This window comes from Nannospalax galili, unplaced genomic scaffold (genome assembly GCF_000622305.1).
Source record: "Nannospalax galili isolate Female #2095 unplaced genomic scaffold, S.galili_v1.0 scaffold321, whole genome shotgun sequence".
Lineage (NCBI taxonomy): Eukaryota > Metazoa > Chordata > Mammalia > Rodentia > Spalacidae > Nannospalax > Nannospalax galili.
Genome location: NW_008345972.1, coordinates 3,449,471 through 3,461,710, shown reverse-complemented (window position 1 = coordinate 3,461,710; position 12,240 = coordinate 3,449,471). Strand labels below are relative to the sequence as shown.

Genomic DNA, 12,240 nt, shown 5'->3' with positions numbered 1-12,240 from the left:
GGTACTCGAGCACAAAACTACACCCCAGCCCTGTTTTCTGCTTGCATTATTTTAAGAGACTATTCATAGGCTGCAGACTCTGAAGGAAGCATCCTAAAACGGCACACAACCCACTGGGTGGTGCCCCATTTTAAGGAAAGAAGGCACTGGTAGTTTAAAATTTCTGACATACCTTATTACTAAAAGCAGTCCCTCTCATCATCTTCAAAATGTCTTAATTTGATTTAAAAATAGTCAAAAGCTTTGTGGCTTCAATGATTTTGTTGGGAGTACCAACACAAATCTTGTAGAAATCAATTTTAATTTATCTTTCTGAATATTTACTTTTGGAAAATGGAAGGAAAAAGCTTAGCTAGATAAAATGGTATCTGGCTTTTTTTCTTGGTCAAATCCTTTTATCAAAGGTCGGATCATTTGTGGAATCTGAGTCCTAAAACTAGGTATCACCTTGCAAGAAGCACAGGAAGTGGGTATGAGTCCTGGATGGGTGAGGCGACTCCAGGCTCCACATAACCACATTGTCTTTGGAACTCCCAGAGAGCAGAGGGCTCAGTGGAGAGAGGTTCTTGCTTATCCCCCTCTGTGATACTCCATGCCCACCAATTCCACAGGAATGCCCCATTAGCCAATTACTTGGCCTTGAGTCAATGGAGAAAAACCTGTTCCCTACTAGAGATGTAAAGTATGAGATAAGCATGGGTGGGAAGAAGGGCTCATCCAACTTGCTGCACACTTGTGTCTGAGTCCTTCTATTAAAATGAAGGACAAGGACAGAGGATAGGAGGGGAAGAGCTGACATGTCAACAAAAGGGCAAAGCAGGCAACACATTTCATTTCTGGATCTAATACAGATCCTTTTCAGGGGGAGGAGAGAGTCACAATGTGCTCAGTGTGTGTGTGCGTACAAACAAGCATCCACGAGGACTGCTATATAAAGATGTGGAAAGATTTTCCCTTCTCCTACAAACCCAGGGTCCCTTCATATCTGAACTCACAGTAAGGCCCTGGAGTGAGAAACACAACACATGGGGAAATAGAGGGTGGTAGTTGCAGGATAGAAATTCTTCCCACATCTTTCCATAAACTCACAAAAATGAAAAATACGGTGTTTTCTTCTCCTTCCACCATGATGTTCCAAAGCTCAAGGTATTCACAGTTAGTCTGCTGAGTTCAGACTAAACACTCAGCATACAACTCAAAGAACTTTCAGAGAGGTGTTGGTCTTACAAAAAAGTGGAACACGCATTTTTTTTCTTTGGAGCAAAAATTTCTTATGGTACACATTTGCAAACACTTGTTAAATTACATACTACATATTAAATGAAATTTCTTGGGAGTGCAAAAGAAACTTTTGAATCTTTCATCACAATAGAGTATAATTCCTTCTTAATCTTTAGACTTGCCGAACTTTTTTTTCTGTGCTTTTTATATTGATATCTAACTTGTCCACTTTGGTTGTTAGCCGGTCAAGAATGTCATCCTGCTCCTCAATTTCTGTTTGCATCCCTAAGGCTATGTCCTTCAGACGGCCCAATCCCATGGACAGCTCATCTGTGAGAGAAGGAAATGAAAGGCAGGGCTGAGCAAAGGCAGTCACTATACCTAGAAATGCTTCCTGCTCCTCCCAGGTGCTCAGCAGCAACTGGATTGCTGAGTCCTCTTCTAAGAGGTTATACTTAAGGTCTTGGTTACATTTTCCAAAGTACAAGAAAGTGGAGAGAAAATCTGCTATGTGCTTATGTAGATGTCACTGTCCAGGCTTCCTGAGGTAACTGGAACCTGTGATCTTGTGTTTCCTGGAAAACAAAACCCGTGTGGTTGCCCATTCCTCAGGAAGATTCCTGGTTTTGGGGACAGTAAGGACAGGAAAACAACACGGCTGAGATAAAACAGCAATGTACGTGCTGTCTCAGTGGGTAGGAATGTCTCAGTGGGTAGGAATGCTTCTGAGCAAGCATGAGGACCTGAGTTCAGATTCCTAGTACTCATGTAAAAGTGGCCATGAGCGCCAGGAACCCAGCACTGGGGGAGTTGGAAGGGAAGAGACAGGAGAATCACTGGGACTTGCTGGTCATGTACATTACAGATGTCACGTACATATATTAGTAAACTGTCATGTATTATTTGAGCTCACTGAGAAGTTGTCTCTTAAAGTGGGGTCCTCTCAATGGTATGTGGATATCAAGTATGTCTGTCAAGTGTTTTCTCAGAACTCTTGTCTGGGGATGGGCTGGCCCTCCTCTGTGACAGGGAGGAGAAACCAACAAAATAGTCCAAGAGTAAAAATATTGTGTTCTCGAGAAAAGATAGAAGATAAACTATTTCCAACAGATGTTACTTTTTTTTTTTTTCCTTTGAGACAGGGTCTCCCTGTAGCCCCAGTTGGCCTGGAACTTGCCTGGATTAAAGGTGTGCTGGACCACGCCTGGCTGTTATTAGTGCTTATACAAGTGCCTGCGATGGGAAGTTGAGCCATGGGAAGTTCATCCCTGGAGAGCTCAATTGGAAACTTCAGTTGCCTCAACTTCCCCAGTTAGTTTCTTTTTCCTTTATTTTATGTGTGTTTTGCTTACATGTATGTAAGTACGCCTGCAGAGGCCAAAAGAGGGTGTCAGATTCCCTGGAACTGGAGTTAGGGATGGTTGTTAGGCACCATGTGGGTGCTTAGAACCAAACTCTGGTCCTTTGGAAGAACAGTAAGCACTCTTAACTGCTGAGCCATCTCCTCAACCCTCTTCCCCTGTCAGTTTCTGCTGGATGCTGTCAGCACCTGATTTGATGTTATCTCTATCTATTGCTATTTGTTTTTTTACTTGGAAGCCTCACCTGAGGGGACATTCTGCTTTGTCTGGGACTCTCTCTATGGGGAATGCCAGCTGATGCCTCAAAAGGGGCTTCCCTAGTCGATTTCTGCTGGATGTTTTGAGCACCTGAGTTGATGTTTTGCCATCTATCCATCCATCCACTTTCACTTGCTTATTTACTCGTTTATTTTGGTTTGCTATATACCAAACCAAACTAAACAAAAACAGACAAAAAGATTATAGACATGCTAGCAAGTAATCCACAAAAGAAGGGATATGAGAACCAGGCCTGGTGGCACACACCTTTAATCCCAGCACTTGGGAGGAAAAGGCAGGCGATCTCTATAAGTTCAAGGCCAGCCTGGTCTACATAGCAAGTTCCAGGCCAGCTAGGGCTATGGGGAGACCCTGTCCCAGAAAGAAAGAAAAGAAAAGAAAGGAAAGGAAGAAAAGAAAAGAAAGGAAAGGAAGAAAGAAAGAAAGAAAGAAAGGAAGGAAGGAAGGAAGGAAGGAAATGGAGGAGGGAGGAAGACAAGAAAAGGAGAAGAAACTTGGGGCTGCTGGAGTGGGCACCACCTTGGGTGAACTGAGAGAGAGCCCACTGGAGAAGAAGCCTGTGCGTGGCAATCAACATGCACCTGCGTGGGTTTCAGTTGAACCTCCTACTGGATACTGTTAGAGCATTTGTCTCACTCTGTCAGCTTGTAACATAGGCGAGGAGACTGATGAGCAACCTAGGTCGCTCTGGGGAGGTAAGAGGAGATGGCATGCCCAGACCCAGCTTTGAATAAACTCAAAGCCCATTAGTCAAATCCCATTGTCTGAACATGCCACTCCACTTGGACTTCAAATAACTGAGCTCTTTCTTCATTCAAAGAATATTCCCTGGGGACTGGAGAGATGGTTCAGCAGTTAAGTGCGCTTGCTATTTTTGCAGAGGACCTGGGTTTGGTTCCAGTACTTACATGGCAGTTCACAAGTATATGTAACTTCAATTCTAGGGGATCTGATACCCTATTCTAGACTCCTGGGGCACTGTAGGCACATGGTGCACAAACATACACGCAGGGCAAAACACTCATAAACATACAGTAAAAATACATAAATTAATTAAAAAAATAGTTACACACTGGCCAGGTGTGGAGGTATACACCTTTAATCCCAGCACTCAGGAGACAGAGGCAAGTGGATCTCTGTGAGTTCAAGGCCAGTCTGGTCTACACAGCAAGTTCCAGGTTAGCTGGGACTACAGGGAGACACTGTCTAAAAACCAAAACAAACAAACAAAATGTCACTGTACTGGGGATGGTAGCTCAATGGTGGAGCACTTGCTTAGCAAGCATGAGGCCCTGGGTGACATTCCCAACACTGTAACCCCCTCCCCTCAAAGAAAAAAACACTATTACTAGGCCTTGTGAATGGAGTGGTAAAAAGATGGAAACATTCATGTGCTCTTCCCAGAATTAAGGTCTTATCAGGAAGACAGTAAAAATCTTGTGCCCTGGAGAATGGCTAAATGGAGGATCACAAATGGATGGACAGTTCTGCAGAAATTTTAGAGTGCTGAGTGTCTGTAGGAGGTGGCTACAATGAAGTGTGACTTGTGGCATGAGATAGGGCAGGCCTGCAGAGCAGGGAGGAAATCCATTCCAGGACGATGGAGACACAAGGATGAAGGAACAGGTATCCCCAGGCCTGTAGGATGCAGGAGTCTACAGTGACGATGAGAGCCTGAGGGGGGTCCTGAGCCTATGCTCTGCATGCATCAGGCATTTAGAAGTTTCTGAAGAACATTACCTGACTTCTGGACTTTTTGTTGGGAAGGTGTTGAAACAGGGTCTCCCCATATAGCACTGGCTGGCCCGGAACTACTTACCTGTATAAGGCTAGTCTGGAACTTGTGACAACCCCACTTCTGCTGAGTGCTAAGATAACAGATATGAGCCATCATGACTGGTTTTTTTTTTTTTTTTTTTTGTGATAGGGTCTCACATAGCCCAGGTTGGTCTTGAACTTGCTATGAAGACACTGAACATGGTCTTGAACTCCTGATCTTCCTGTGTTTACCTTCTGAGTGCTAGGATGTACAATGTACAAACATGAGTGCTAATTCTTACCAGGCCAGGCCCTTCCTATATGCTTGGCAGAGTTCTTTTATGACCACCCCACCCCACCCATAACCCTCAGGGGCACCATGTTCTGCAGAGGAAGAACCCCTGTGGCTCCATGTGGCCATGTAGGAGGGATGGAACAAATGGCTACTTCCAGGATGTGCTTAGATCCCAGGGACACCTAAGTCTGCTGTGGTCAGAATTCACAAAAGCAGTGGGGACAGTTTGGCTGGACTGAAAGCAGGAAATGGCAAGAAGTAGACAGATTCCTGAGTGAGGCAGTGAGATGGACATGATGGTACAGGGAGTGATAGACAGTGAGTGAGCAATGAAATGGCTGCTCTGGTGCCTGGCTGGGCTCAACATGAGCTGTGGGAGGACAGGCACATGTGGAGGCTGCTGAAGCTCTAGACTTACCTAGGTTGCTGTTGATCTTCTGGTGATAGGCTCGAAGGTTTGGATTCTTTGGGTAAGCCTCAGTACTCACAGCAGAATCAGGCCCTCTGGGGATGGGGTCTAAATTTAGAAAGAAACACCAGAAGAATGGTTAACTGACTTTCCTAGAAATGCTGCTCCATGAAACTGATCTTTTCTTCTTCTCTTTCCAAGTCCTAGCGATCTACCCAGGGAATCACTTGTACTAGGAAAGCATTCTCCCAGTAACTGTGACATTGATCTTAATCTGAAAAAAGGCTGGAAGGAAGAAGGTGACTAGTTCTGAGGCTCTACAGAGGATAGGAATGGAATGGAGAAGGTTCATAGGCTGGAGGGACACACCCATGGGGGACAGATCAGAGTTCCAGCTGGTCCCTTAGCTCTAGGCAGATCAAAGACCCTCAATTACAGGTCACCCAGTTAGATCTGGAATGATACATATAAGGAATAATACAGCTGAGGGACTATCAATGCAAAACTACAGACTCATAGGCCAGCTCTGGGAGGCAGGTTGTTTTCTTCTTTTTTTTTGATGCTGAGAACTGAATCCAGAGCCTGTGCACGAGACGCAAGCACTCTATTATAGAGATAACCTACCAACCCCTCTCACCTTCTTAGGGTTTTTTTTTTTTTGAGACTAGGTCTTGCTATATTGCACAGGGTGACCTCAAACTCCTGGGCTCAAGCAATCCCTTGAGTAACTGGGACTACAGGCACACAGTACAGTGCTTGGCAGAGGCAAGGTTTAAAAATCAAACTTGTTAAACCACATGTGGTAGCACATACCTATAATCTTAGCACATGAGAGCAAGAGGATGAAGTTCAAGGTCATCCATGATTAATGAATTAATCTGAGGCCAGCCTGGGCTACACGAGACCCTGTCTCAAAAAAAATCAAATCAAACCATACAAAACAAAAGTGAAAAACAAAACAAAAGTGAAAGATGTTGGCAGGTGTAGGGGTGCACAGCTGAAATCTCAGCACTTGGGAGGCTAAGGTAGGAGGACCATGAGTTCAAGGCCAGCCTGAACTACACAGTAAGGCTGTTTCACAGAAAGAAAAGAAACAGAGTTATGATACAAGAATCTCAGATTATGGATGTTTTTTGTTCTGTTGGAAATTTATTTTTATGCTGTTTTTTCATTTAAACAAGCAAAAAAGAAATGTAAAATAATGTGTGCCCCCCCTCCAAATTTTCCTTGAACTTCAGTTTCTAAATATGCAGAGAAAAGTCTTGTCAATTCATACCGCTCCCTTTCCCCCCACCAAATAGGGTCTTGTGAACTTTAGGCTGGCCTTCAACTTGATAAATAGTTGAAGAGGTAGCCTTGAATTCCTCATCCTTCTGTCCCCATCTCCAAAGTGTTGGAATTAGAGGTATGTGCCACCATTTCCAGCTTTTTAAAATTTTCTCTGAGACAAGGTCTCACACTTCCAGTCTGGCCTTGAATTCATGATAATCTTCCTGCCTCAGTCTCCCAAGTGGTGGGATTACAGATGTAAGCCACCATACCTAGCTATTGATTTATCTCTTTGGGGGAAATATCTCTTTTTAGGCTTAGTATTCACTTATCCATACTATCTGTGCATGATTTCTTCCAAGATCCTCCTGGGATACTGAAAGCTGGGGATGCCCAAGTTCCTTATATAACATATAACCTAAGCACATCCACTTGTATACTTTAAATAATCTCTGCATCACTTATAATACCTAATGCAAAATAAATGCAATGTAAATGGTCATTGTATTATTTAGTGATTAATGGCAAGAATTTAAATCTTGTATATGTTCAGTCAGTACAGCATGATGTTATTTATTTTTGGTCTTTTTGAGACAGGGTCTCCCTATAGCCCCAGCTGGCCTGGAACTCGCTTTGTAGATCAGGCTGGCCTTAAACTCAGAGAGAGCCTTCTGCTTTTGCCTCCCTGGAATTAATGGCGTGTGCCACCACACTGGCTTCTGTAGGATGTTATTATTTTTGGAGACAGGGCCTCATGTAGCCCAGGCTGGCCTCAAACTTATTATGTAGCTAAAGATAGCCTTGAACTCCTGGCCCTCCTGCCTTGTCTTCCAGGTGCTTAGATTACCAGTGTATGCCACCAAGGTGGGCTATGATTTTTTGGTTTTGTTTTGTTTCCCAGCCACTCTTAGTTTTTCACATCATTTTAATTTTCAGTTGTCTTCTCTAAGATGGTCTCATGTATCTCAAGCTGACCTTGAACTCTCTAGGTAACAGAACATGGCCTTAAACTGATCCTCAGACCTTTACCTCCCAAATTTGGGGATTAGAGTTGTTGTACTATGTCTGGCCATTTTTTGTTTTGTTTACTGAGACTGTCTTGCTATGTAGTCTAGAAGGGTCTCAACCTCACAAGTTTCTGGCTTCAGCTTCCTGAGTGCTGGGGTTATAGGCATCATGTGCCACTATGCCTGGCTTACTTTTCAATTTTGAGAAAGACCCATGAGATGATGATATTGGGTTCAATCTGATAACCCAGAATAAATTCTCCTATCTGAAGAGATCAGTTGATCACCCACAAGCATAATTCTTCTTTTGTCTATAACATATTCATGAACCCTGGGGTTAGAAAGTGAACACCTCTAGGGACCATTCCTTTACTTACAACAGGGATTGTATTTTGTTATTGCTGAAGTAGAGTCTCATATAGCCCAGGCTGGCCTCAAACTCAATATGCAGCTAAGGCTAACCTCCCCCCTGGCCCCCGCCCCTCTTTTGACATAGGGTCTCACTACGTAACTCTGACTGGCTTGGAACTCACAGTCACAGAGATCACCTGCCTTTGCTTCCTGAGTTCTGGGATTAAAGGTGTGCACCATCATTCCCAGCTCAAGGCTGGCTTTAAACTCCTGATTCTCTTGCCTCTACCTCTCATGTGCCCCGATACCCAGCTTTACAGTTACCTTTTTTACTGCTAGAATTGCTCAGAGCTACAGCAGCTTTTACTAACAGAGGGAGGGTTCATGTTCAATGGGATGTAGGTCACCACTTCCTTCATCCATACTCCATGGTGGAGAGAGGGAGGAACCCCACTGCAATATACATCTGTTTTCCCATGAATGTGCTAGGTCCTGATGGCTTCACCCAGTGTGTGGGATGCCAACTGCTGGAGCCCCTGTCCATCACTGTAGAGAGGTGGCTGTCCCCAAACTGGTACTTCAAGATCAAACCCAGAGCCTCCCCTGTAATCTCTACTCACCTACATCATCCAGCCTTCTGAGGTTTGGGTGGCTGGCCTGGTACTTTGCTTCCTGATCTTTACTTGTATTTATGGCTTCTTTCAATCTTTAGATAAAAAGAAACGTTAAAAGAAAAACACAGGAGAGTATCACATGTTGGGGTGTGTGTGTGTATGCGTGCATCAGTGTGTGTACTCAGCATCAAATGCTTTCCTATGGGGCTGGAGAGATGGCTTAGCCATTAAGAACACTAGTTGTTCTTGCAGAAGACCTGGGTTTGAATCCCAGCACCTACATGGAAGTTAACAACTGTCCATAATTCCAGTTCCAGGGGATCCGATGGCCTCTTCTGTCCTCCGCAGGCATTTTACGACATGGGTGCACTTATCTACATGCAGGCAATACACTCATACACATAAAATAAAAATAATAAATACAGTATTTTTTTTTAAAAGCTTCCCTATGTTGAATTCCTGGGAATCCTCCAGGTAACAGTATTGGGTACATAGTCAGCTGAGGAAGACCTCATTCAGAACCAGGTGGTTGGATGAAAAGTATGAAACCAAGTGGGTGCCTGAGATGAAAGATCAGTGAATTATGACCTATGAATCAAAACTTACCTATTTTCCTCACTTATTTTTTGTTGTTGTTGTTGTTTTTTGGAACAGGGTTTCCCTGTAGCTCCAGTTGGCCTAGACTTGCTATATAAATCAGGCTGGCCTTGATTTCAGTGATCCACTTGCCTCTGCCTCCCCATTGCTGGGATTAAAGGTGTGTGTTACCATACCCCCAGTTCACTATTTTTTGAAACAAGTTTTTGTTGTTGTTTTGGCTTATTTATCCCAGGCTAGCCTCAACTTCAATATGTAGTTTCCACATGCTGAAGATGACCTCGAACTCCTGATCTTCCTGCCTTTACTTCCCAAGGAATGGGATTAAAGGCTTGTACCATCTAATCTGGTCTCACTATATTTTATTGTGATTATATATATAGAATATAAAAATCTATCACTTGCTTGGTGTCATAGTGCATGCCTTTAATCCCAGTACTTGGGAGGCAGAGCCAGCCATATTTCTGTGAATGCAAGGCCAGTCTTGATCACATAGGGAGTTTCAGGCCAGTCAGGGCTACATAGTGAGATCCTGTCTCAAAAAAACAAAAAAACAGGCCAGGCTTGGTGGTACATGCCTTTAATCCCAGCATTTGGGAGGCAGAGGCAGGCGGATCTCTGTGAGTTCAAGGCCAGCCTGGTCTACATAGAGAGTTCCAGGCCAGTTGGGACTACATCACGCCAGGTATGGTGGTGCATGCCTTTAATTTCAGCACAGGCAGATCTCTGTGAGTTCGAAGTCTACATAGCCTGGTCTACATAGTGAGTTCTAGGCTAGCTGGGGCTACAGGGAGACCCTATCTCAAAAGGACCAACCTCCCCCGCCCCCCCCCAAAAAAAACATAAAACAAAAAACAGGACTGGAGAGATGGCTCAGTGGTTAAAAGTCCTGGCTGCTCTTGTGGAACACCTGGGTTTGAATCCCAGCACCAACTTGGTGGCTAACAACTGCCTGTAACTCCAGTTCAGAGGATCTGACGGCCTCCCCTGTCCTCCTTGGGCATTGCACGACACAGGTGAACTTATTTACATGCAGGCATAACATTCATACACATAAAATAAAAATAAATTAAAAAACAAAATACAAAAAGAAAAAAAACCCCAAGACCCCAAAACAACGACGAAACAAACAAAAAATGGTCACTTTTTTTATAGCCATAAGCAATGAATGGCTTTCACATATGACCACTTGCATTGGACTGAATGTCAACTTAGTAATTTAGTTTAAAAAACAAAGTCTCAAGGCTAAGAGGTGGCTCATCAGTTAAGAACATGGCAGCTAACAACCATTCACTTTTAGGCTCTTGCATGCACATGGTACAAACTTATACACATAAACATATAAAAATAATAAAGCAACCAAAATAAAAAAAAAAAAAAAAGGGAAGCTGGGCTTTGGTGGTGGTGCATACCTGTGATGCCAGCAGGCAGAGAGCAGAGGCAAGAGAATCAAGAGTTTAAGGCCTGTTTGGCCTATATGAAGCCCTGTTTTTTTTTTGTTTTTTTTTTTTGTTTGTTTGTTTTAAAGTTACGACTTCTTTTTTAATTTATGTGTGTCTGTATCTGTGTCTGCACATGTGTATAGGTTCCCCCAGAACTGGAGTTATAGGTGGCTATGAGCCATCTGGTATAGGAGCTGGGAACAACCTGGGTCCTTTGCAAGAGCAATAAGTGCTCTTAACCATTGAGCTATCTCTTCAGTCCTCTTTTGTTACTTTTTTGAGACAGGGTCTCGCTCTATGACCCAGGCTAGTCTCCAACTCACTAACTCAAGTGCTAGGATTACAAGTGTGCACCACCATAATCTGGCTAGAAATTTACCTTTTAAACCTCATTAAGAATTTCATTTCTAGGGGCTGGAGAAATGGCTCAGGGGTTAAGAACACTTAATCCAGCTCCTGCAGAGGACTCCAGTTCAGTCTTCAGCACCCACATCACAGCTAACAATGATGGTCTTTTTTGAGACAGGGTCCTTCTGTAGCCACAGCTGGCCTGGATTCACTATGGAGATCAGGCTGGCCTTGAACTCACATAGATCCGCCTGCCTCTGCCTCCTAAATCCTGGGATTAAAGTAATACACCACCAGGCCCGGCACAATGATCGTCTTTAACAGAACTGATGCCCTCTTCTGGTCTCCATGGGCACTGCACGCACATGGTGCATTTGGTAAAAATAGGCAAAACACACATAGATATAAAATAAAAATAAATAAATCAAAAGAAAATTTTAAAAATATCATTTCCCAAATTAGGGAGATGGTTTTGGGGAGATGGCTCAGTTTGTAAAGTGCCTGTTGCACAAGAACCAGGGCCTGAGTGTGGATACCCCAGCACCTACATAAAAAGCCAGGTGAGGCTGAAGAGAAGGCTCAGCAGAACTGACTGTTCTTGGAGGAGACAGGGTTCAAATCCCAGTACCCACATGGTGGCTTACAACCATCTGTAATTCCAGTTCCAGGGGATCTGATGCCCTCTTCTGTCTTCCACATATGCTGCAGGACACCGGGGTACTTGTACATATCAGGCATGACACACACATAAAATAAAAATAAATTAAAAAATTTAAAAAAAAAAACAAACCCCAGGTTCACCGGGCATGGTGGCTCATGCCTTTAATCCCAACACTTGGGAGGCAGAGACAGGTGGATCTCTGTGAGTTCAAGGCCAGCCTGGTCTACATAGTGAGTTCCAGCACAACTGGGGCTACAGGGAGACCCTGTCTCAAAAAAAGACAAAACAAAACAAAAGAAAATAAACAAACAAGCAAACAAAAAAACCCAGATTCATTGGTGCAAGCAACTGTAACCCCAGCACTGGAGGTGGGGGAGGGTGGGGTGGGGTTGAGACAGGTGGATCCCTGGAGTTTACCGGTTAGCTAGACTAGTCAATCAGTGAGCTCCAGGTTCAACAAGATACTCTATCTCAAAAAATAAGGTGGAGAAGCAATTGAGAAAGACACTGATATAGATATCTGGCCTCTACATGTATACCCATACACAAGTACACACTAGCATGCACATGTGCACACACATGAACACACACACACACACACACACACACACCCCACATACTTTTTTTG

General features: G+C 43.8%; 1 protein-coding gene across 1 annotated transcript in view; it reads right to left on the bottom strand.

Moving 5' to 3' along the window:
- Positions 1-1,246: 1,246 nt before the first annotated feature.
- The window catches only part of Snap29 (synaptosome associated protein 29), a 45,735-nt gene continuing 34,741 nt past the window's right edge, over positions 1,247-12,240 (bottom strand). Inside the window, exons 3-5 of the mRNA XM_008842239.2 lie at positions 8,571-8,656; positions 5,333-5,431; positions 1,247-1,551 (exon numbers count right to left, since the gene is read on the bottom strand). Coding sequence (XP_008840461.1) covers positions 1,394-1,551; positions 5,333-5,431; positions 8,571-8,656 — 343 coding nt within the window. The 3' untranslated portion in view covers positions 1,247-1,393. The remainder of the gene's footprint in view (positions 1,552-5,332; positions 5,432-8,570; positions 8,657-12,240) is intronic.